Raw genomic sequence first — 27,904 nt, 5'->3', positions numbered from 1 at the left:
TTTTCATGTTTGGAATGTGCTAAATGCTACACAGCTAAAAACAAAATATGTACTTACAATGTAGAAAGATTTCCTAATCACAATCTGCCAATTACAAAGAGTTCTGAAGAATGGATGATCTCCTTAAATGTGCAGATTTGTTTAAAAATGGGTTTCAGATTATGGAAGACTGTGAGCCCCAAGACAATTGAGCAGCACAAAAGAGAAGACAACAATCAGCAGCTTACCATGATGTTCAGTGCTAACATCTCAATTAATAAATTGTGTAATCAATATGTATAATAAATTAAATAATCTACATTTTAGAGAATTTCTAGAAAAGTACATAGAAAATTAGTGAGTTTTCAATGATAAGCGACATATGCAATATCCTAATGAAATACGAAAAAATATCAGACAGTAGGAATATCATGTACTACGGTACATCATGCACCAATAACGTCATATACACGACATTCAAAGATATCTGACCCCACTAATCGATAGTGATCTATAATTTGTTGATGTAAGTGTAGCTTCTTTAGTCATTACTTCTATTAATAGATGGCGATGATAATAGTCGTACATAAATATACGTGCATTATAGAATTCAATTTTTCATACCACTCATTGTAAAACAGTTGGAAACTGCTGATATTGTCAATTATGAGAATAATTTGTGCTTAATCTATATAATAATTTTCCAATGGCTCCAATAATGATGCCACCTAATGAGAACTAGCGGAACTCTTTTAAAGTTTCTCAATTTTTTTTATCTTTGGTTCTGACTTATCCCGTGGTTGGAAAATTCGCTTACACGATCATAAAATCGTAGGTCAGATATCATTGAACGCCAGTTATTGAAATAATTTCTTGCAATATAAAATCATTTCAAGTGACTCCGCATATGTTTAAGTTCCGTAACTTACGAATGCATGTTACTATTCACTGCAAAAATCACGACGAAAGTGAACATCACGGCTCAAGCGTGTTTACTAGCATAGCTTCAAAATGTTGGGAGTTGACTGTACTCCACAGACATGCAGCAACGACCTGTTTGTTTACATCCTTATCCATTGCATTAACCTGTGTTCGGCGTACTATATACCCAATGTGTCCTTAACTTCAGTCTTTAGGTAGCTGGAATACGAAGCCTACTCACGAATATACTTATTAGTCTATTTCTATTTCCAATGACCGAATACATGGAATATTTTTACTTATGTTAATTTATAAACGTTAGAAAATACATAAATAACTTATTTAAGTTATATTACAAAGAGGAGAATGTCTGCTAAAAAGATGCCTATTGTATTTTCCAAACACCTAACGCACTGTAATAATAATAATCCTCAGTGTTTTGAGAATCAGAGGCGATATGACTCTTCAGAACTTTCAACTGCAGGCATTCATTACAGTTCCCTCATTCTTACATCATTCTCAGTGACAGAATATTGTGAACATGAGATTGTATACATTGCTGGCTTTGTTAATATTAAGAAAATATGGTCTAATAAATCTATAGATTCAATTTGTGGTATGTGCCAGCAGTAAACAAAATCTTTTTTTTTTTCTTTAACGAAAGAATAATGGGAATCTTGTCATACCATCATCTGAGATTATAGAAATTGCCGCTTAAGTGAAAGAGCGATTACAAAGATGTTGACAGAGAATAATGGCATATTATCATCCAAGGGTCTCTCTTAGACCTACATCGTATGAAAAACAATATGATAACAGTAGAACACTTGTACAATCTTGTACAGTTATAGAAACATATTTTAGAAAATGGGTCTCCAGATTCCCCCCCAAGAATCACATTTTAAACATGTTAAACTGACCATAGAACTAGGCTTACATAAAGAGCTACAGGCGTAGCTCAGTCGACTAAGGCCTGCCGGTCTGGAGTTGCGCTCGGGAGCAAGTTCGATTCCCGCTTGGGCTGATTCCCTGGTTGGGTTTTTTTTTTCGATATCCCCAATGCGAATGTCAGGTAATCTATGGCCTCATCTCGCTATAATCAATACCATCAATTCTAAATAATCTAGTAGTTGATACAGCATTCTTAAATAACCAATTAAAAGAAAGTAGACTATCGGTACTAAATAAAGAACAGATGTCACCACTCAGCTTAAAGTTACCAGTACAACACGACTTTACATAAAAAAAGTTGTAAGACAACATTTAACGAAGTAGTCAATAATAATAATAATAATAATAATAATAATAATAATAATAATAATGTTAATAATAATAATAATAATAATGAATCATTAGTCAAAATGTTCTGTAAACTAGACATGAATTGAATAATTGCATAGACATGAATTCTATTATACGACTAATTCATGCATGTGACGTTTATTTCATACTACAGTTGTGATAATAAGCTAATGCATGGTGGACCTACCGGTACTTATATTTCAAATTAAACATTAAGTACTAATGTAATGCCTTACACAACTGGCAGTGTTTTGTTAATAATAGTTAATACTAATAATTTTATTTTCATCTGAACTGTTACTACAATATGCATTTGTATTTCTATTTGCTCTGTTTGTTGTCAAATAACAACATCGTAAGATGTAGAATAACTATATGTCTTTGGTATGGTATCAAATTGTTCCAGTCAGTGTAACATGTACTGTACACTTGCCTTCCTATGTAGATGTCGAGACAAGAGAGTCGTTCCTAAATTTGCTGTCGTTAAACATGAGATTCGAACAGTGAAGGCCCAGAGAATATGCAGACGTGCCAGCTTGGCCCTCATAAGGGAGAGAATTCATCACACATACCTGGAACTCAACAACATCTCACGGGAGCTACTACAGCTATGCTTACAATTCTATGGGAGGCTACAATCATCCGATCAAGAATGGACTGACAGGTCACTAACCGCCCAGGTCCAGATGCATATGAAGAAAGTCAGAGCGAGGCAAATGGAGAAATTCCACAGATTGGCCCCCTCACAGCCAGGCATCCAACCGTTGGACAAGAACAAACTTGTCATTAATGTATCAAGTAAAACATTAGACGAAGACACCATAACGGTACAAGCCAAGGGCCTAAATTTCGTTCCAGCTCCAAGAAAATGCCCAGTCAAGGACATTATCAGTGGAGTGGAGCAAGCTATCTCCTCTCTTCCTCCTGGAATATCTGAAGAAGTGAGAAGATATGTCTGCCGAATAATTAACACAGCCAGACCTAATATAACGAGGAATGAACGACTAGCGCTCCGTGATCTATGTGAAGATGAGAGTATAGTCGTTCTCCAGGCCGACAAAGGAAACGCTACGGTGGTGTTGGACTCTTCAACGTACCACCAGAAAATTGTAGAACTACTAGCAGACACGACCTACAAGAAACTGACACGTAATCCCACTAACGGGATCATAAGAAGAACCACCATGCTGCTGAAATCTTCCTTGCTGCCTGCTGAGGCCATAAAAGCTCTACTACCACACTGGGCCACACCACCTCGGATTTACGGTCTCCCCAAGATCCACAAACAAGGGCTACCATTGCGACCCATTGTTAGCACCATTGGGTTGCCCACATACCACCTGGCCAAGCATCTAACCAACATGCTCCAACCCCTGATTGGAATGTGTGACCATCATGTGAAAAACTCTACAGAATTTGTTAGAATTCTGGAGAACATCAGAGTGGTCCCATCAGATCTACTAGTGAGCTTCGATGTAGTTTCACTCTTCACAAAGGTTCCGATAAAAGAGGCTCTAGAACTGGTAGTGGAACAATTCCCGAATGATATTCTACAACTCTTCCAACTGGCCTTGACTAACTTACTTCACGTACAACAGTGAGTTTTACAAACAAACCGACGGCGTGGCAATGGGCTCCCCGCTGTCACCTGCTATTGCTAACCTTTACATGGAGCACTTCGAACACCAGGCCCTAGACTCAGCCACACACAAGCCGAGCCACTTCTTCCGCTACGTAGACGACACCTTCGTGGTCTGGCCGCACGGACAAGACAAGCTACAAGAGTTTCTACAACACCTCATCAGCATCCACGCGAATATCCAGTTCACCATGGAGGTAGAGTCAGAGGGCTCACTGCCGTTCCTGGATATCCACATACACAGGAAAGCAGACAGTACTCTCGGACATGGCGTATATAAAATGCTGACGCACACAGATCTGTACCTGAATGCACTCAGCCTCCACCACCCTTCGCAGAAGAAGTCCGTCCTGACTAGTCTACTACATCGCGCCATAGTCATATCCGATATCAACAACTTGCCTGCAGAAATGGACCATCTACGTAGAACACTATAACAAAACAACTACAGCCGGAGAGACATCAACAAAGCCCTTAAACAAGCCACCACGAGAAGAAACACAATAGACTTAGACAGCAAGCAGGAACCGATAAAGAAAGCTTTTATTCCATTCTGCGGGAGCGTCTCACACAAAATAAGCAGAATCCTCCAGAAGCTAAATATCAAAACCATACATAAACCACAGAGCAAAATCCGGAGTCATCTACGTCAGGTTAAAGACAGTCAGGGCCTAAGGACACCAGGGATTTACAAGATTCCATGTGAGTGTGGCGAAGTATACATAGGGCAGACTGGCCGCACAATAGAAGACAGAATCAAAGAGCGTAAGAGGAACCTGAGGCTCTATTACCTGGAAAAATCTGCAGTGGCGCAACACAGCATAGAAAAGGAGCATAAAATACTATTTGACCACACCAAGGTCATTAACAAATCAAGCCATTACTGGGAACGTACAATCAAGGAGGCCATAGAGATTAAGCTGGAGAAAAACAACTTTAACAGGGAAGGTGGACTACAGCTCAGTCAGGCATGGACACCGGCCTTGGATCAGCTTAGGCCCTCTTACAATCAAGGTCACGAAGATCACGGACCGACAGCAACCGATTCCAACAGGCGGAACAGGACTCATCGCCCGCCAAACTTCACACAGGAATCCCAGGAGGGGCGGAGCTTATGAGGAATGATAATTCCCGGCCCCAGATTGGCCGATCCACCAACCAATCCCATATCACCTGAGACAGCCTAACATCTATATAACCTACAACTTTCTGTCCAGACATTAACAACTCATCCTGCCTAAGGTTTTTCCGTGGTTTTCCTAAGGTGCTAAGACAAATGTCGGGATGAGCCCTAAAAGAAATGGGCCACGGACCTGCACTCATATCCCCATGAATCCCCCTAATTACTCTAAATTAATTAATAATTACATCTCTCCCCTCTCTTCGTAATTGAGTCACCATAAAGCCAAATGGCTGGTCTCAAAATTGAGACGATTCAACAAGGCTCATGACAACAATCACCTCCTACCTAATAGCCAAATTGGCTAGTCTCTTATATGAGACAACTCATCCTGCCTAAGGTATTCCGTGGTTTTCCTAAGGCGTAAGACAAAGGTCGGGATGAGCCCTAAAAGAAATGGGCCACGGACCTATATGCCCTACCCCATATATATTCCCCTTTTCTTGTAAACGACGTATGCCCTAGTTCAGAACCTATAAATTGTCTATTAAATGTACGAGGTCACTCAATTAGTCGCAATTTGAAAGGACAGGGACCTCTCAAATTGCAGATTTAGATTTCACGGAGTTTCTTCTGACGGCTTTCACTTGCCTTGTCATCAAACAACAGATGACAGAGTCTTCACGACTCCACTTGCACTGCGAAATAGCTAAGCCCCTTTCAATGTGCGAGATAACACCTGCCATCCTAACGGCAAACACGAGCCATCTCCTCCTCGCCCCGTCCCATGATCCCTTGATCACATTTCAGTCCCCCTCGCGTATGTGGTACCTAAGAGGTTACGTCCATTTTCGGTTATCCCCTTCAAAATTTTCTACAGCTCCTTCAGTGGAGCAGCGTAACCCGGAGTGAGACTAGTGGCCAACAGGCTTGGAGCTCACATATTTAGTTTCGTACAGCCCCCAACCCCTTGCAAGGACGCGTTATGCGTACCCTTAAATTTTTCTCCCAATTATCCCCTTTCGATTTTTCGATTCCAGACACTACTTCCCTGAAGATTGCTGCAGAGATAGCGTGGAACATTCCAAAATTTTAACTCGGCTGATATCCCGCGAAAATATATTAGCGAAGTATACTTGATGATAGCCTAGATCATATAATTATACCCTATAATCTAGGACGACAGCCTGCGTTCAGCAAGGACAGCGCTGAGGTAGCGCTGAAGTAGCGACAGCACTGAACGCCTTGCTGGCCAACAGCGCTGGAATAGCGGCCGCCATTTTTCGTAGCAAATTTTTTTTCGCTGCAAGCCTGCGAAAGTGGAGGGGGTTGACTTCAACCAATGGTGCCGGAGTAGACAGAACAATGGCGTGTTTGTTTGTAACCAACGAGTTAGATACTATAGTATCTAACTCGTTGTTTGTAACATAGACTTACTAAATAACCGCGGACATTTTGCAGTCTGGTCGTTCAGCCACTAACAGCTGCTGTAACTCAGCAAAAATGAATCGCTACTCCAGCGCTGTCCCGGCTGAACGCAGCCAAATGACATTTCCATCACAAAACTGCTAGGAATAGTTATTAAGTATTATTCTAAAGCGAAAAATACCATAACCACACATCTACAAGTGGTAGAATTAAGAGCGTGTAAAAAGTCAATACGCAACGTTTTATTATATTAACTAACAATTATTACGATAGGCGGAATAGGCATTTACTGAAGTTCTGGTGCTTTTATAATAAGGATTTAGCGCTTTCTCATTTTCCGAGTTGGCAACAAACATACGCGCCAGTGTTGCCATATTTAGCGATAAGTCGCTAAATCTAGGGAATTTTGACTCAGTCTCGGCGACAAATTCTGTACAACACGATTAGCGACTTTTTTGTGCTGATTTTTATATTCTTCAATTTTTCTTTCTTTTAAGTTGAAACCACAGTCTAGTATATACAGTCGCGACGCTCAAGTAGTAAATATGCGAACATTAGATAGTTGCTCACCACTAGGATCGCTAATATCGCCTCATTACAGGCAATGCAAAATAGAACCGTCACAGTCTATTGTTTCTATCACCCTCAAAACTCAAGCTTTGTGACTGTATATAGTAGACTGTAGTTAAAACATTCAACGAAAGTCATGCAATTCTAGTTTTAGAAGAGGCATGGGTGCATGACTAAGTATAGTAGTCTAATGATTCATACGTGAAAGCCCTGATCTTATATACAGTATTTGTAATCAGTGATCAGGGGTGAAAGATGTTGATTCAATGATTCTCACGGGTTAGGTCTCTTTCTCAATGCTACTGCTCCAACACCCATAAACGGTGTCAACTTTGATTGACACGTAGCGAGTCGCGAGCTGCAGCTAATGTAATCTTGGTTCTTCCTCGCAACGCGGAGATTTTCCACTCCGAACCGACCTGAGGCAATTGAGTTTTGGAATTTTGTGCCGACAGTTCGTGTGAAACAAATGAGACTGTAGTTTTTATTGGTTTTAATATATATTTAAAAAGTATTAGATTTCACACAAAAAATTGTGGTCAAACGCTAAAGGTGAAAATTTTCACACATACAATTTGCCAGAACGTGTTATGTCAATAATTGGATCAAGTGCAGTGTACTCACTGCTGTTCCCCACACCTCCTCACACCTTCCACCTCAACATCACAGCGTCAACAATACAAGCAGACTCCGCAACAATACAAGAGTGTGACGACGAGGAAATTTTATTTTTCTCCGCATATGTATTTTTTTCTTATTTTTATTTAGTGATAATTGTTTCTAATTTTTAGCGACATTTCTGTGGAATTTTTTTCTAACAAACTTCGGAGAGATTTATCTACTTTTTTTTTTGTTGAAAAGTTAGCGAGATGTCCACACCTGTGGAGTAACGGTCAGCGCGTCTGGCTGCGAAACCAGGTGGCCCGGGTTCGAATCCCGGTCGGGACAAGTTACCTGGTTGAGGTTTTTTCCGGGGTTTTCCCTCAACCCAATACGAGCAAATGCTGGGTAACTTTCGATGCTGGACCCCGGACTCATTTCACCGGCATTATCACCTTCATATCATTCAGACGCTAAATAACCTAGATGTTGATACAGCGTCGTAAAATAACCCAATAAAATAAAACAAATAAATAAGTTTGCGAGATTGTAGGGCGATATGTTGGCAACAATGATCAGTGTTGCCAATTCAGTGGTTTTTCCCGCTAGATTTTGCGTTTTTCAGTGTTACTTTAGCGGGTAAAATTTATGAAATTTGTATTGCTCATCTAGGGATTTAGCCGTTTTTTTAACACTAACAGCGGTAAAATAATCTTATTTTTACATTGACAGTATAGCAATTTAGCGGTTTCTGCACTGTATCTTAGCGGATTTTTAAGAATCGAGTTGGCAACACTGTCAATGATACGCGCCACAAGTCAGGCGAGAGTAAGTGCCAAGTAAAGAAACAAACAAAAGGATTTGTATTGAAATTATTTTATGTTGAAAGAACCAAAAGATGATGCACTAACTCTCTATTATAATTGTAGAACAATGAAGTTTGTTTATATAATGTCATGTTTGCTTTATGAAGCATAGCAGATTTAACTAACTTAACCTCTTAAAAATTAATATTTACGTTTAGGAGTGCAGATTGGATGTAGTATTGGTTATTTCTGATACGTAACTTTTATTTTCAGAATTGCACTGAAAAATGAATAAATACCATGTTATTGGTACGGTTACATCTGTAGTATTAGCAGTTCTCTTCAGGATGGAAACGGATCCCTCTACATTCAGTGCTGTACAATCTGCGGTTTTCAATTCAGATCATCGAGATCTCTTCAAGTTCATTGCTTATCCAGATACAGTGGAAATGGTATTTTGTACTATATAATAATATTGTTTCATGGGCGCGCTTCCGAACAGGGGCAGCGGCATTTCCCCTAAGGTTAGAGCCCAGTTTCGGTGTGTGTGTATTAATCTAAAATAATGTCATTTAAACATGCGTCCTATTCTCAATATTTTGTAGCCCCTAATTTTCGATTAATACACACACACCTAAACTGGGCTTTAACCTTAGGGGAAATGCCGCTGCCCCTGTTCGGAAGCGCGTCCCATTTGTTATAAGGAAGCTTAGAATCCGGAACACTTTAGCAACCAATGTACGCACAACTTGACTGTAGAGTTCCTTGAATATAGTAGACAGACATACTGTGAATGTACACAACGATGTCATTGTGCTACATTATATTCTGCTGTTAATAATACAATCTAGTGACTGTGGAAAATGAAGTAGGAGACATACCTCATAAGTTTTCATGTCCCTCGGCGACGTTGAAAGTGTTAGCATTACAATTAACGACCATGAACATACTTGCAACTAGTTGGAAAAAACTGTTGTCTATGAATTGAAAATGCACTGCGATAGCCTTAGTTCGTTTCGTAGGGGAGACGGAAGAATACTGTACCTCTGATCATGAACCTGATTGTACTCTAATGCACAGGTAAACAAAATTCAACCCTCCACATCACTCTATCTATACTCTGTTGCATTGTAACTTCACTTCATTCTTAAGTTGTCTCAGATCCTAAGCCTGGTTATAAGAATAGGTCACACATTGCTGTCACTCCTCCAATTACAGTGTTCGTAAGTCTGTTTGCTGAGAACCTTGCCTCCACCATTATATAAATAGGCCTATGATGACGATGATAACCCTGTGAGAATGCAGCTTTAAAAGTTCGTGGATGAAGAACTGAATTCTTAAAATTCGAAATTTCATGTTAGAGGAATAGGCCTATTTTGTGATTTAGCTAAACCATTCCACTGTGTAGATCGTAATATGTTGATAAATTAAAGTTTTATTGTATTAAAGATAGATCTTAGGTTGTTTTTTAATTTTTTTTTAAATTGGTTATTTAACGATGCTGTATCAACTACTAGGTTATTTAGCATCGCTGAGATTGGTGATAGTGAGATGGTATTTGGCGAGATGAGGCCGAAGATTCGCAATAGATTACCTGACATTCACCTTACGGTTGGGGAAAAGCTCGGAAAAACCCAACGAGGTAATCAGCCCAAGCAGGGATCAAACCCGCGCCTGAGTGCAACTTCAGACCGGCAGGCAAGCACCTTAACTGACTGAGCCACACTGGTGGCTCATAGGTTGTTTATACATACTAAGAAATGGAGAATAAAAAATAAAAATAAATGTGACAAATAATCAAAAAGTTATTCACACAGAATTTACAAATAATAAACATGGAAGCCAGTCAGTTAAGGTGCTTGCCTGCCTGTCTGAAGTTGCGCTCGGGCGCGGGTTCGATCCCCACTTGGGCCAGTTACCTGGTTGGGTTTTTTCCAAGGTTTTCCCTAACCATAAGGTGAATATCAGGTAATTTGCAGTGAATCCTCGGCCTCATCTCGTCAAATACCATCTCACTATCACCAATGTCATCGACACTAAATAACCTAGTAGTTGATACAGTGTCGTTAAATAACCAACTAAAAAAAATAAACATGGAATTCCCCAGGGATCAGCTTTAGGTTCATTATTTTTGTAATTGTTATTAATGATGTAGCCTCAATCATAAATAATATGTTCACATTATAAACACTTCTAATACTGTGTTACACGTAATGAATGATTGATTTAATGTGGAACTACCGTAGCACTTGATATTGATAACCATTGTAATCAAATTTAGTACTGGTACCGTCAAGTGGGGTGAGTTTGGGCAGTTTTGAGACACTTTTTTTATATAGCTGTAAAAAAAAAGTGCAATAAATGTAAAAATTACATAAATTGTGGGGTATACGTCTAAGGAACATCGTCCTTTATTAATTATTGATTACTGCAATTTATAGAAATTAATATAAAGTGTCCGAACTCACTCCAGCTTTGGGGTGAGTTCGGACACTTAGTTAGGCCTAATTATTTATGTCTGAAGTTGTCCCACTGTGAGGTGAGTTAGAACACAGTTTCTTATTTCTTTTTAATGCTGGGATAATAAGAATATATTGGACTATAAAACATAAGTATTGCAATTAAAATGACATATAATTTGCATAGAGATATTCCCTTTATTCCTTTATAAACACAACATTTATATGAAGATAAAACGTTTTATAATATTAAAAATTTTGTCTCCAATAAGTTTAACATATAATCAGCTGTGAGTAGTTAACAAAAAAATCGTAAAAGTTGATAATAAACATTAAAAACAGATGAAAGTGATATTGATAATTAATTAAGAAAACTCTTTACACCTTTACACAATGTTAAAACTGGAACAAACTATTCTAATTGTTATTCTATGTTTACAAATACACACACTTTAGATTACTTTTTTAAAAACAAATTTCCCTTTGTCATGTGTTGGAGTTTATAGCACTTCTGAAATTTGGTCTTTTGTTACGGTGTCCTCATCAGGCTCTTGTGGGAAAACAAACACTGACTTACTGTCTTCATACGGACGTAAAAATTTCATTTCCACATCCCTTATCCCCACTTCAGTTACGACACCAACAAACTTTCTTGTAAGTTGTTTCTTCCCCTGCTGATAAGTATACCCTAATTAGTAACAACTACAAATGCTTCCAGTTCTAGCACAGCCCCCTCTTCTTCAACCATCATTCGACGAACATTTGAGGTTCCAGTTGCAGGGTAGCGACCATGTTGAGTTTGCCACATTAATTTCGTTTTCCAATGTTGATCTGGTAATTCCATACAGGTCAGATGTCTTCCTATAGGATAATTTTCCCTCTTTAATGTATTTTATGCTCGACCATGCCGAAATGTAGTAATTATACACCTAGTAGCAGTCCTTTAATGCCTGTCATTAAAGTACACCTACTCATTAAAGTACAGGTGTTCAGCCAATGACAAGTCAGCTTACAGGTGTTCAGCCAATGACAAGTCAGCTTACAGGTGTTCAGTCAATGACAAGGCAGCTTTGTACCGTTATAAAACCGCAAGTATCGATTATTCTCGGATATGCAATCGAAAGAGAATTAGCGAAAAGTCATGGAGGCTGGAAATCCTATACTGTCGCAGAAGGTTATGTTCTGTAATAATTAGAGTTAATTGTAAGTAATATTCAAATAAATTCAATTTGTCATCTCGTTTTTCAATTCTAAATCAATTTTCACGTTATACCAGAGTAATCTTCATCTTATTCTGTGCCAAGGTCAATGAAATTCGGCCTCGGAAAAAATCAATACTTTCGCGTCTGTGCACATCTCATAATTCAGGTCAGTTCGCACATAACCATAATTTTGAATACTTTCAAGTTAGAAATATGGTCGAGCATAAAAAGTCGTATGAAACTTGCCTATAATGGTAATTAAGACGCTCGTATGAAAATTATGAAACGAGCGCAAGCGAGTTTCATAAACAATCATACTTGCGTCTTAATTACTACCATTATAGGCTCGTTGCATAATGTACTATTACGGTTTTTTCAATCTTCTTAGGGTCATAATGATCTCTTTGCTTAACACCCGGCTTACTTTTGTATTCACATGGCATTGTCCGAGCTCACCCCACACTGTTTTCTTAGTCAGAAATATACTTACTACAAGGTTACTGATAAACACTTAATAATGCAAACTGAACTGTGGCTTTCTGAATACTTTTAGAAACTGAAAAATGCATATTCAAAGCTTTTCTTATATATCCCTCAGTCTACAACTATGAAAATATCCACATTGTAAAAATCTCAGCTATTACGTCGTAAAATTTAAAAGCCGCAAAGTAAGTTTTCCAAACAAAACCAATCCGTGGAAACAGGAAGCACGTGTCACTTGCAGCATCTGTTAAGATTCTGTTAAGTGTGGGAGTCATAAACATTCATGCTGTAGTGTGAACTGACTGTCATAAAAGAGAGAATAACAGTACTGTCCCAACTCACCACTTCGTTGGAACTCACCTCACTTGACGGTATATGTAATAGTGGTTAGTTTTTGTAGAATAATAGATTAAATGGAACTGTTCTCAAAGAATCTTTAAGCACAAAGTATCTTGGTTTGGAATAGGATAATCACTTGAACTGGGAAACACATGTAGAATGTAAATTATCCCTAAATTGAGCTCTTCCTGTTGTGCATTAAGATACTTATCTTCTATTGACTATATAAACATCCTTAAAATTCCTTAAAATGGCATGTAAAATGTACTTTAATTCTGTAATGAAATAGGCCTATGGATTAATATTCTGGGGCAATTCATATTTTTGTTTTGTTTTGAAGATCTGGAACACATTCTTCTATACTGTCCATCCATAAACCACAAAAGAAGTAAATTAAAATATCCGTACCAGTTGCAGAAGACACAGCCCTGCAGTATATATTGACTACACCCCAACTTTGGCTATTAGCAACAGGCATCTATAATGAACACGATCAAAATACTCCTCATTTCTCGTGAAAAACAACAACTGAATAGACTACAGTGGACTATAGTGGACTTTATGTTGTCAGCAAACAGCTGGATACATTAAAAAGATTGATTCTTACAAAAGAAACACCTAAGAATAATGACAGTGTGCATAAAAGGACATCATGTAAAAAGTTTTTCCAAAATTTAGAAATATTGACCTTACATTGTAAGTACATTTTTTCCCTGATGATGTTGAATGTTAAAAACCAAGATACATTTGAAGAGTTCGCGGGAAAAACGATGAATGTCACATTTCTGTTAAGGATTAGATAATGATCTAATTGAGTCTATAACTGCAAGATGTAGTGCTGAGGAAATAGAGGAAAGGATTACTGTATTCGTGATGATAATTCATCCTTTTACCATTTTCATAAGAACAACATTAAATTTCGGAGTGATCCATTGAATTAGATAATGACATCAACCTTAAGAAAACTGTGACATTCATCGTTTTTCCTGCGAACTCTTCATTTAATAACATTCAAAACATTCATAATTTTAATACAAAACATAAATCAGATCTCCATCTATCCTTTGTTAGTCTCAGCAATTATAAGAAAGAAGTTCGCTCACTATTCATGTAGTGTTACAGTCTTCAATGCACTGCATAACTATCTTAAAAGATTGAAGGCATGAGAAAAAATTTAGAACAGAATTAACTCATAAGCTTGTACCCAACTGATGAATTGTTTATGCTTGTAAATTGAATTATTCTGCTTGCTATGCATACTTGTTGCACATCTTAAAATTACAATGCAGATAATGTAAACATCTATGGTGGGAGGGTGGAGGAGGAAAGAAGCAAAAAATGGTTCTGAAACAACTTAAGTTTTCATTACCTTTAAATAGGATTTTCTTTTTCTTCAGCAGTTATTAACAATTTCCTTTGTAAGGTATTTGCTACGCTTTCTTTAATCTGTCTTTATACTCGAAGTGTTTCAAAATAATGTGTAATTTTATTCGAAATGTCTGTAACATTGTTCTGTATTGGAGAAGGAAGGGGAAGCAGATTGGCAGAAACTTTCCCTCTTTAGAAAAAAGATAGCGTTTTTTTAATTTTTGTGATATTGAATAAAATATATTTTACCATTAATAATTAATTAATAATTCTTACCATAGCAGATGTATTCTGTAGGACAAAAAAAAAAAAAACAATAATCTTCACGTGGATATTTTACCATGTTTATTAACTTACTTTCTGAAGAAGTGCTTACATTTTCAGAAACAGGAAATATAGTCAATGGAAATGTGATGACAGTCCTCCTGACTAGGTTGAAGAAACCCACTGACCAACAGTAGATGCAGTTCTCCATACATATTGGGGGTTGGAATTGGATGATGCAGCTGCCTAATTGTAAAAACTAGTTGTCCAAAAAGGGGGGGGAGGGAGCTGTAACTTGCTCAGTTTTCATATTATTCAATAAAATAAGTTATTAAAAATAAAATTAAGAATAATTATAATGTCCAAATACTAAATACTACAGAAAATTCCCGTTGAAAAAATTTACTAGAAAGACCTTATTTAATTCCTGACCTACCACATAAATTTGCTGTGGTCGAGTTCAGACTCCTTACAGGTTATAGTTGTCTGGGTAAACATTTACATAGGATTGACATCCTGTCTACTCTTAATTATGTATTGTGTTCACAAGAAGAAGAAATGGGTATGAATCATTTAACACTTCAATAAAATAAAAGTCTTACATCTAAATACTGGGAAGCAAGAGAGAAAATAACTCGATTGTTAAGTCAAGAGCATTAGATACCTACCTACCTATCTACATTTTCAGAAATACTGTCTTAATTCTGGACTTAAACTGTGTTTATATTATGAATCATTTTCATGTTTTAAGTTAAGGTTGTAACAAATTATTTGTGTATTTCAGTGGTTTCATTGGATTTCTCACTTTCGATCTGCTGACAGTAAGTTGATGGGCGTTGGAAAACTCTACCAAGCAGTTTGCAGCTTTCCATTTGTGGGTAAGTAATTTACAGAACAGAACAATAGTTTTCTTTAATGTGGTAGCATTCATAATGTTGATACTAGAGTCAACGGCAATTCGGAAGGTGGTAGTTGAGAGGGAGGTGTACGATCATCCACTTCTCTACATTTTTTATAGTGGCTGTTATTCGCCAGGTGGATGGTGCATTGGAAGATTAGATGTGCGCAGTGGAAGACTTTTAGAAATAAATAGTGTGAATTTGTATAACAGATATAATTAACAATAATGGATAACAATATACATGAATGATAAATGAAATAACAAATAAGTATGAAATAAGCGAATGAAAATATCACAAGTTAATCTGAACAAGTACCAAAGCGATATCTGAATCGTGAAAGTTTAACTAGACTGGGCAAACATACTTATAGGTCATAATAAAATCTAATATGCCCATCTCTCAATAATCAATAACTGACCTATTAATCATCTAGTCATTAAAACACTCTCTGAATATATATGTGTATATCCAACTAGATATAAAGCTCAACACAAACGCCCAGTCAGTACACTAACTCAATACATGGCCCATTCAATTACAGATACCATACAATCTGACTAACCAAACTCAACATACACATAAACTCAGTATAACACAAAGACTTTACCCAGTACGAAGCGTCACATGACTGATCACTATATAAATTACCAATATGTCTTACATAAACTATGCAGATTGGACAAACAACAATTTCTGTACTTTACAACAAACAATGCCCAAGAGAGAGAGAGAGAGAGATACGGTATATGATAAGTAACCGACGATAATTTCAAATCCCAATGATCGTTTGAAAAGCAATGGAAAGTCAATGCACTCGATTGCTAAATAGTGGCGTGGGAACCAATAATAATCAAAATGGAGTAGGGAAAATACTAGAACAAGTAAAAGAGGCCCATACTATTCTAGTTCCTTACAGCGTCAAATAGGACGTAACCCAAAGACCATAATCGCTATGCTATCACACAAACCGTCTTGGAACATCAAAACGTCACATATCAAATCATATTTCATCACGTAATCCCCAATACAATATAACCTCATATATCACATTATTTGTTACTCCACGTAATCACAATTACTTGACCCAAGACGTATCACCAGCGAGCGATTTCCAATATACGTTCCAGCACAATCTCTCAAACACATACAACCAAAAATAAGAATATCACAACCCAAATTTACCTACTCCACTGATTACAAATATGACACAAGTTGTTAGCACGCTAAATCACAAGATATATATCTGAAACAAGGTTCCATATAATCCGTAAATACTCAAAAGAAATATAATGACACCCTATTCTCGAACAATCTATCACGATAAACTTAAGTTACCAAAGTAGAATACAGTTGGAGCTCCACTTCCCGAGTGCACGTCGATTGCCTAAAATGAAACTGTCGATACGGGCTCTGACTCCTAAGTGATGTTACCCCTACGGCATGCGGCTCCAGAGAGTTGTAACATATGACTGCACATAACCAAGTAAACTCACTTTCCCTCTCTCCTCGTCTGACGTAAACAACCGGCCCATAGGATAGTTTGGATAAGATAATGAAGGGATTCATAGCGCTATCTATAATATGACGTCTGAGAGCACTCTGACGGACGAAGTGACGTACTAGGTGAACAGCTACGATGTCAGGCACGGCTCATAGTCTGCTAGCATTTGCGTCGAGACAGATAGAGAGAGAGCAAGGCAGCATACAACATTGCCACATCGTACTTCATGAGCACGTGCAATACAAACAGTACAGAAAAGAATTTAAATTATCAAAAGACAATAATGACCTTAGCCTACTGTAAGCATGACACCAAACAAACCCTCTTTCCTTCACTAACAATATTCTTTGCATGGTTCTCAATCCCACACCACATTCTTCTGCAGTCGTTTCTTGCTCGTTGGCAATGTTGCAGCCAGCATCAAGATGGCCTACAACATTCTGCTCGTCAATGCTGTTAAAATAATTATACACCTTAAACACTATTTTCCACACCTGCCTGTGCAATATTTGACTTTTTACAGTCTCTTATTCCATTTATTTATCTTACACACATACAGTAAATGTTAGTTTTACTTATTCAATGTATTGAAACACTCACATGTGAACAAACGAACTCGGGAAGTACTTGTTATAGACTGATTCCGATTGGTTCTACTGTACAAGCTTGTGACGTCACATTCCAGAAATGCTACGGTACATATAGCAGCTGACCGCCTTCCGAAATGCCGTCTAGTCTAGCAAATGTACTGTATTTGCAATATGTGTTGGTGCAAGGAGTGGATAGATGGGATGGGGAAACTGTACGCTACACTCTGATCTGAGAACTTTGCATAAGTTCCATGACATCACTAGAGCTTGAAATTTTTCATTGAGTTTCAAAAGTGGGTTTTCCACATGAGAAGAAATTGTGATTTAAATTGAATTTTTCGATATTTTCAAAATACAGAGGTTCAATAGCATGATAAATACTCTACTTTTCAAAATATGCATTTTAGAAAAAAGATTGATATTTGCTGTTCACATGATGGTGTTTATCAGACAAAACCTTATTGTATGATGAGAAGCATTCACAGTTAGCCTCTGCAAAGGGTGCATTCAGCAAGCTAACAGTGCTTATAATATGACTCTCACTTCATATGCACAAACCAAAGCCGGATATGATGTCAGGAATGTGTCCATACCAGACATTTGAAAACGAATTCAATACTCTTGAATGCACAGTTCAAAGATATCGACCTTGTCTATGCTACAACAGTCGATCGTGGTAAAAAAAAAAAAAAAAAAAAAAACGAGAATTCAGGCATACTCTTCGTTATTTCTTATTGTCTGTTTTTCGCAAGAACCTAGGAAATTCGTGGTATGATATGGATTTCGCGATGTTTCGAGGTTTCAAGTCCGGTATAAAAGGACTGACGAACATATGTAATGTATATCTATATATATAATTTGAACTGGTAATGGAAATTATGGGAAAACGGCTGAACGGATTCTAATGAATAACCACTCATTTTGAAGCCTTGAACCCGAAGATATGCAAAAAACATAGTTTTCAGTGAAATGTCAATTCTCCTACATAATTTTCCAAATTCATCTCTCGCCAGTTTCGAGAAATAATGGCTTTTCAGAATAAACGAAAAAAAACACACACACACACACTCTCCCTCTCTCTCTCTCTCTCTCTCTCTCTCCATCCCTCTCCCCTCCCTCCCTCACTCCCTCCCCTCCCTTCCTCCCCTCCCCCTCAAAACTACAAAACTTAAGAATGTGTGATGACATTTTTACCATGAAAAATGAAATATTATTACAGTGAGTGCTATGATATGAGTGTTTGTCACTAACACATTAATGCTTTATTGATGATGTGAAAATGAAACCTTTTGGGGTTATATAAGTAGACGTAGAGAATATCTTAAATTAGTTCTTCATTTCTATAATTTATTGAGCGTTGGCGATCTAGCAGTGTATATATATGTGTATATATGTATATATATATATATATATATATATATATATATATATATATTATTGAAAACCACAAAACTTAAGTAAGACGACAGTATTATTAAAAATGAAATATTTTTATAATTATTAATCAAGTAATGTAGGACTTTTTCATACACTTAATGGCTGTGTGTTGTAGATTTTTATATGTGTGATCCTCTAATTTTCCTAAGTCTAGTGCAGTACTATGGCATATTTTAGCTGCATATTTAAACTACATCAAAATTAATTCCGTATTTCTTTGGTTTAATCAATTAGATTTGTAATCATTGCCAAGCATATCATTTTGTTGTAGAAAGTATACATAGCTGGCCATTTCACTTCTTGCTGCTATGATGAGTTAGTTTATTACCTGCAACCAGCAATGAATGATACACTGGAACTGGTAATGATTTACTTAATCGATCCTCTTCTACCACCTGGTGTAGAGGTTTTACAAAGAGCCTTCCATCTCTCATGGTCCTGAGCAGTGGACCTTCCTCTTTCCATTCGATCCCTCTCTCCATCATGGTATTATCTTGGATTCCTTGTTCCCAGGTCTGCCTCAGTCTTCCTTTAGGTCTTTCTCCCTCCATTCTAACTTGCCACGCTATTTTTGGGTATCTATCATTGTTCATTCTAGCCAGATGTCCAAACCACCTTAATTGTGATAATTTTATTTGTTCTACGAGAGGATCCATTCCTAGACCTAGCCTTATTGTTTGGTTCTGTATTCTTTCTCTTCTAGTTTTTCCTTCTATTCTTCTTAAATATGCTAAGGATTTATGATGAACAATTTATTTATTTAGGATGCATTTAAGATTCTACAACTCTGATATAGCATTCGCCTCATTTTCCGTATCTCAGCAATAGATTCTTCACAACACCCTATACTGCTGGAAATATATGGGATAATACATAAACAACTTACGTCTCTGATCTTCCGCCATTAACAATTCATTACGAGCTTATGGTCAATTATACGTCATTGATTCGACATGTGCTAATATTTTACGTGGCCAAAATGGTGTCCACCATTCACAGGTACCTAATACACTACAAACGTTGTCAAATATTATTGCTAACAATCTTTATTTTATTTCCTACTAAAATGTAGAACAAATATGAAATGAAGAGAACATGCGATCTGCAGATTTAAGTTTCGTTGATCATATTGGGTTATATTTCCTCCTTTTCCCTTATGAATCACAATTGCAACACAATGCCCCATTGCCAACAAAACAAGCTCACTAGAATGACTTTACTTCAGTTAGTACCATTTCGGATTGCTGTTTGTAGCCATTTCTCACACATTCATTAATGATACAAGTTAATCCAGCAATATTTGGTATTTTGTCTGGAGGAAGCGCAAAAATTACTGTTCCTAAGGAAAGACAAAAAAGGTATTACTTTCTGATAAAATAAGAGACGTACAACATCTTGTAGTCACTTGATCACCTCAGCAAGATCTTTTAGCAAGAAAAAGTGGTTCTGCCCTCTACATTTCAAGGTAATTCATGAAACATGAAGCAGATGCTATGTCTGTTGTTCGAAAGCATGGCAAACCTTACATTTTCTTACCTGTCACCTACAATCCTCAGTGACTTGAAAGAGCTACTGCTTTACTCCTGCATGAAAAACCCACTAATTGTCGTAACATTGTTACTTGCATTTTCGCATTGAAACTCAAAGAACTGAAGAAAAAGGTTCAAGACAAAGTATTTGGCATAAAAAACCATTCAGAGGGAATACGTTTCATTATTATGGAAGTAAATAACTTTAAAAATGTCTGGTATTCTTCACTGAAAATAAATCTTAAAAACTTTTATTTCAACTCCTAATGAAGTTGTGTGATTTTATACAGGACTTTCATTTCAAAACTTCACAGTCTAAATAACTAAGTATTTAAATTGAATTCAATTAAAAAAAAAAAAACATCAAATTTAGATATTGAGGGGGAAGTCTGAAACCAGGCCTACTTGCATTTTTTTTAGATTTCATCCCCCACCCCTCAGTCACCTGCACTTTAAAATTTAAAATGGTACCCCTATATTTTTATACTTAAATATGAAAGATCATTTAATTGTTTATACACCACATTTATTTGTTTTTGCATCTTTTGTTTTCAATCGTCGCCTGGAAACCTGGATTGTTGTGTTGTTATTGTTGATTAGAGCTGAAGAGAATAAAGCTGCAAAAACTTCTTGAGCATTTCATGTAATAGTTGTGTTTGTGTATTAAATTATTTTAAAATGTTGTATACCCTTCAAGAGAGAACATAAATCATCCTCATTGATTAAATTTAGGAAATTACACAAAATAAGTGGTGTTTTCATCCTACAATCAACTGATAACAACAAAAGTACAGGTTGCCAGGCGACGATAAAAAACAAAAGATACAAAAAGAAATGAATGACATGTATAAACAATTGAATGTTCTCTCATATTTAAGTATAAAAATATAGGGGTGCCATTTGAAATTTCGAAGTGGTGGAGGCAGGGGGTCGGGGGGGGGGGTGAAATCTAAAATGCAATTAAGCCTGGTTTCAGACTTCCCCCTCAATATCTAAATTGAACTCACTTTAAATAATTAGTTATTTAGACTGGGAAGTTTTGAAATGAAAGCCCTCTATAGTTCTTGACATTACTCCAGACTAATTCAATAGAACTTAGGCCACACATACAAAGTGATAATTTGATAAGTGATGACAGTGTGACAATGATTTGCAAATATTATATTGATTTGATATAGTGCTGTTGATCGATCAAACTGTTTAATCGATTAATCAAGTTTTGATTGATTTGAAAAAATGTTTTAATATACTGTAATACACAATTATTGTTAAATTTAACTTGTGTTCGGTGATAAGCATAAGTATTAAATTAATGTTGTATATCTATATATATTGTATCATTATATTACAAAACAACTATTTTAATAATTTACTAACATATTTATTATGAGGCTTATAATTTATGTCAATTTCTCCGGGAATTTTTGAGACAAACATAAATAACAAAAGTATGAAGACTCACCTAGTTAATACTACTTCATCCATGACTTTAAACATGTGAGTGCATTCACATGGTCGGAATTAAGTGCCACTCTACGTTTAATAATAATGTTTCCTGCATGACTAAACACAAAAAAAAAAAAAAAAATTCTGTCAAGCACTTCTCTATGATCGTTCAATTTAAATCTAAATGTTTCACCGAGTTTACCTTTCAAATTTTCATATGACATAATGGAGTTTACACTTTTCACAGACCACAGAAAACTGATTTTTTTTTCTTTATCAAACTAAACACACAACCTTCATATACAAACTCAGTACAGAAACTGCAGAAATACAGTGGTCGAAACAGAAGACTGGCCCCTATTGTAATCGAATTACCAGATTTTAGAAAGAGAAGGAGATAGTTACGCTGTTACTTGCACACAGTGTAGACATGGCTATTTTATAAGGGATGAGGGGAACGAATCCCAGAAAAGTATGTATTTCATATGCTAGGAAGATGAACTGACAACAAGGTAGAAGTTTTCTTGGAAAACCATAAAACTTAATAAGCGTTTTGCATTGTGTTTCAACTTTCAATAGAGGTAGACTAGGTCACTGTTCTCATATTTCCATCTCTTTCTGAAGTGTTTGTGCAAAGATTTTCCCTACGCTACCTGCAAATAACAGTACTATTGTGCTTTGAAGTAAGTAATTTCCAAGAAAGGAATATTGTCGGAATTTTTATATTAGCAAAATAATAATTAATATCAACTACAACCGATTACTTTTAATCGACTCGATTATTCGATTAAATATTTTTGATCAATTAATCTTACAACAGAAATTGATCGATTAATCTAATCGATTAAATTCCACAACACTAATTTGATACAATACTTACTTAGGAGGAATTTGTAATAATAACGAAAGGAGAGTTAACTTCCTCATATTTTCTTTTTAGGGTACATGCCTTCGCAATTAGTCCAACATTTCTTTTTTTTATTGCTGATTTGGTCATTGTCTTATATAATTGTTTCCCAAGATAGGGTGCATTGTCTATGATGATTACAGATGGAGTAGATAAAGTTAATGTAATTTTTTAGTCACTCATTTTTCGAAATTATTAGAGTTCATCTGCTCATGATAATTGCCTGTAGCTCTTCCCAGCTTGTAACTAACATCCCTCAACAAAGTCATTAGCCTCATACGTATGGACAACAGTGAGTCTGTTGGACTTTCAGTAGTCAAAATTTCACTAATGTCTTTATGCTGCCAGCAACTTCGAATTGTTAAATTGGTATCTACCCATGTCTGGTCCAGGTACAAAATCGATTTACCCTCATCCCACAGCAGGAGGAGGTGGGAGGAGAGGGAAGCCTACCTGAAAGCCTATGTATAAAACCAATGACAAGAAAGTTTTCCAGAGAGGGGGGGGAGCAAAAAGAAAAGGGGGGAAAAGTCGTGAATGACGTAGCTTGTCATGTCACTGCAGTTTCCATATTATTGCGGTATAAAATAACAGAATCGACCTATGTTTCAAACTGCTGCTGTAATGCTTGGAAAAAAGGACTTGAGTTACATCAAGGCTTCCACAACATATTTGTTGCTTCGAAATATGTATGGTAAGACTTCCCTGTGTTAAATTTCAACGTACCTCGTTTACATGTTTCGACCTATTTATGGGTCATCTTCAGAACTGGTCGTTGTTGGTCTTGGCGCCACTTGTCCTGTTTCCTGTGAGGGTGTGTTCCTGTGGTATAGTGTAGAGTCAAAGAGTGTATGTGTTTTGAAGTTGAGTTGTGTGTTGAGAATTTCGTTGGGGTGTGTTTTTGTGTCTGTATATTTCATATTGTTCTAGTGTGTTTAGTTTCTGGCTTTTGACTCTACACTATACCACAAGAACACACCCTCACAGGATACAGAACAAGTTGTACCAAGACCAACAACGACCAGTTCTGAAGATGACCCATAAATAGGCCGAAACATGTAAACGAGGTACGTTGAAATTTAACACAGGAAAGTCTTACCATACATATTCCGAAGTGATACAGTGTTAAAAGTTGTGTAATCAAGATGTATATATTTATCGCGTTGTTCATTCTGATAATACTATCACCAATAGAAACTTAAATACATCCATAGGCGGAGAGAGAACCGTTTTCTTGGGGGGCAAAGCAAAACCATAGAATCCTCATATAACAGGGTTATGGGGGACATTATTTACCTCCTCCCATTATAGCTTAACTGTGGTACAGTATATCGGAATATGATCCTTTAATAAAGGTATTTTCGAGGGCATCCATATCCGCGATGTTTCAGACCGAATTGTATTGGACTTGAACTGTAGGTCTACTACAAATTATAATAGGCATAACTTAAAACAATCTCCTTTTCGTCTCTCGTACAGAAACACATGCATGCATCAATAAAACTACGTAACAATGCTAACACAAACTTTTTTATACGAAGCTTGTGTTCCTGAAGATATCATATTAAATGTAAACCTTATTTTATTTAATCTCGTCTTTAAGTTTAAACATTATACCGGGATCCCTTTTTTTCTGCATTGTTGTGCACTATGTTATTCATATTTCTCCAAATGGTGGCCTGAACACCTGCAGACTTCTAACACATGAGTTACAAAAGAAACATTACAATGCTTCCATTCCTCAAATGAGACATAGAAATTCTTATACATTCAGAAATTTAAAATAAATGGTCTGAAGACATTAATTCGTCAATTTAAGCATAGAAACTTAATCATAAACAAAAGCAAAAAAGATCTTTGAATTCAATATTTTCTAATGTTAATAAAAAAAAGAGTTGAGACAAGTTTGTGGGACAGTGCCCACCTATGCCCCTCCATAACTTCCCCTAATACATCCATTGTATTCCATTTTTTAATCAATTTCGAAGATAGAATATTTCTTTAAATTCATCTCGAAAAGCAATCTCACTAACCATTTCCATTATGCACGTTTGAAGCAAGCTCTTATTCTTTTATTCAAAGCTTGTAGTACTGGGAGTTACATGTTTTTGTGACTGTTCTTGATTGTCAGAGGAAACATGGTCTATACCTGTTTTTTTGAAAGATGGGACATGACAGTTAAGTGGCCGAGCTTGGAACTACAGTGCTATGTTGCCAGCTATGCTGCCAGCTGATGGAAGCTAGCAATTGTCGTTAAGATGGCTGACATTAAAACATTAATTGACAATTGACGCGAAGGTAAGAAAACAATACAAAAATCGACAGAGAATCAAACATGAAACGCACCAATGCTAACATTGTGTGCACAATTAATGTCGCCAATAGAGCTAGTAAGCACTCGTCAAGGGGAATGGTAAGTTTGGCAACTCAATCGTTGTTACCATAGCAACAGGCCTACTACGCTATGTGACATTCAGTTGTTTTTCCGATTGCAACACTCCTGTCATGTCCCATCTTTCAAAAAAACAAGTATAGTAGAAGCATTCTATTTATACTTTTACACGCCATTTTTCTTTCTAGTGCTAGCAGCCATTTTCAGAAAAATTGGCCATCATTCATGCATTTTTCGATAATTTATATTAACATGGATATTCTCGGTGTAATTGCTGGCTATACTAATGTGACATTCGTGGTGGTAAATAAAATGTTTGGAGAGGGTTTTCTGTATACTTCAGCTCAGCATGACTGTATGATTATAGCTATACAACAATTGCTGCTTAAATTATTTTTTCCATTGTTGGGAATTAAATTTGAAGCGTCCACTGCAAAAAGGGAGAATGTCGAATGTATTGCATTTTGCAGGAAATGCAAAACTTTGATATTCCCACTCTTTGTGTGGTATACCAATTCTTCAGCTGACCAATAGATCTGGAACTATCATCTTTCTTGTAGTGCAACAAAGTGTATTATATTCTACTGCCTTTGATCTATAGTATTGAACCTTCATCTCATTTTTTTACATATTTACGACATTCCCCCATTTTGCAGTGGACTCTTCATTTGTTTTGACTTCATTCAGAATAATATTAATTAATCTTTACGTAGTTCATTCAGAATGTTGGCAAAACTATCTCGTGAAATGGGAAGATAACTCTTTCACTCTACTGGTGTCAGCTTAGTTTTGTTTATTCGTCATTGATTTTCTGTGCTGCTTTTTATAAGAAACATGACACATTCAAAAGGAAAAATAATTTTCTGTTTCATTTTTGTTACTTTTTCATTGCTATTGACACTTCTATCTTTGTGTTTAGAGATGCTCTAACTAAATGGGGTTATGAAACTTGATGGAATACAATTTACTGGTCCAGTGTAGCCAGGAACATTCTTGTGTTACCATATGGTTATGCTAATCTTTCAGGAGTACATTTTTCTGTATGGCTGAATTATTTTGCCTATCAGATTGTCTGTGACTACAAATTACAATACTTGTGAAAGAATGTTACTGGCAAGGTGGATGAACAATTCAGTTGTAACTGTAGTCTCAGCAGTACATGGAATCAATCAGCTGATCGATATTCATGCTCAGAAAAAAAAAAGAGAATCGAAATTCAACGTCCAAATCTAATCACAGTGTGCAATACATACATGGGAGGAACTGACCTAATGGATGCAAATTTAGACACATATCATATCAGAATAAAAGGTAAGAAATGGTGATGGCCTATATTCACCTAGATGATGGACACTGGCTACTCATGAGAGGGACTCAATCTAACATTCCTCATCTGAACTTCAGAAGGGAAATTGCGCAAACATACCTTCAGTGTTAGCAAAATGTCCCTGAGGGTCCCAGACGCCCTTCAACCTCGAAATCTGGTGGACACACTCTGGCTGATGTGAGATTTGATCGAAAAGATAATTTCATTGAACCTGTCCCAGGGAATAAAAGGCGGAGATGTGCAGACAAATTCTGCTCAAGTGTAGGTCGCACACAATGCAAGAAATGTAAAGTTGAACTATGTGTCTCATGTTTTGTGGCTTTCCATACCAGGTAAATCCACACCTGTGGAGTAACGGTTAGCGTGTCTGGCCGTGAAACCAGGTGGCCCAGGTTCGAATCTCGGTCAGGGCAAGTTACCTGGTTGAGATTTTTTTCTGGGGTTTTCCCTCAACCCAATTTGAGCAAATGCTGGGTAACTTTCGGTGCTGGACCCCGGACTCATTTCACTGGCATTATCACCTTCATATCATTCAGATGCTAAATAACCTGAGATGTTGATACAGCGTCGTAAAATGACCTACTAAAAAAACACCAGGTAATATTCAAGCATGTAAAAAGAACAATTTTTTTTTTTTTTCAGGAAAATACACGTAGGGTTGAGTGGGGGAAAGCCACGCAGAGGTTAATACCGTGCACACCAGTTTTTACTAAAAGAAAACCTTAATATGTTTTCCGTCTACTGCTGCCACATAGTGATCAGAAAGCAAAGTTCAGTAATCGTCTGAAAACCGCCAGTCAGTCTATATTAAGAAGCTATTGTGGAAAGTTGTGTATAGTGGATCTTACTTATAAGCTGAAGTGCCGAGAAAGGAGGTATTAAGTGAACTGCTCGACAACTGTTAGTGATTTCATCTTTATAAGGTATGTAAATCGTATTTGATAATTAGTTTACTGAAATTGTTATCACTTTCACTCATAATTTGGTAGCTCACAAAATGAATATATTTGTGCATGTTTGAGCAGAGCAATGCCACGTACACTGCACGGTATTCCCGCCTATTGTTCTTAATGACAGCAATGTCGTATTTACTCTGCCCTTGTAGATGCCAAGACATTACAAAATAGTAACGGAGCGTAAAAATTGGATCCAAGAACAGGTAGAAAGAGCTTTAAAAGCTATTGAAGAAGGTTTGAAAATAAGGGAAGCAGCCAGAGGTGGTATGGAATTCTGGAGTCGACACTTAGAGACCAAAGAAAGAAGAGTGGTGGAGAACGTGGTCAATCCTCCCTCGGAAGAAACCCAGTATTTAATAGGGATCAAGAAAAAGAACTTAGCCAACACATTATTTAATTGGCCAAATTGTTCTATGGCGTAACGTCACTTCAGCTAA

The 27,904-nt window shown here is 36.8% G+C and overlaps 1 protein-coding gene across 7 annotated transcripts in view; it reads left to right on the top strand.

Annotated features, from left to right (window-relative positions):
* The first annotated feature begins 8,355 nt into the window (after window positions 1-8,355).
* The window catches only part of LOC138698208 (uncharacterized), a 60,025-nt gene continuing 40,476 nt past the window's right edge, over window positions 8,356-27,904 (top strand). For 6 of the 7 annotated variants that reach the window (XR_011331769.1, XM_069823996.1, XM_069823995.1 and 3 more), the window contains exons 1-3: window positions 8,356-8,387; window positions 8,639-8,817; window positions 15,265-15,358. Coding sequence is in view for 5 of the 7 variants with exons in the window: in XM_069823996.1 (XP_069680097.1) it covers window positions 8,653-8,817; window positions 15,265-15,358 (259 nt within the window). In the remaining 2 variants the exon portion in view is untranslated. Of the gene's footprint in view, window positions 8,388-8,638; window positions 8,818-15,264; window positions 15,359-27,153; window positions 27,435-27,904 lie in introns of all 7 variants that reach the window. The other variant, XR_011331770.1, reaches the window with a different exon arrangement.

The sequence above is a fragment of the Periplaneta americana genome, chromosome 4 (assembly GCF_040183065.1).
Source record: "Periplaneta americana isolate PAMFEO1 chromosome 4, P.americana_PAMFEO1_priV1, whole genome shotgun sequence".
NCBI lineage: Eukaryota > Metazoa > Arthropoda > Insecta > Blattodea > Blattidae > Periplaneta > Periplaneta americana.
This window is presented reverse-complemented; position numbering and strand designations above follow the sequence as displayed.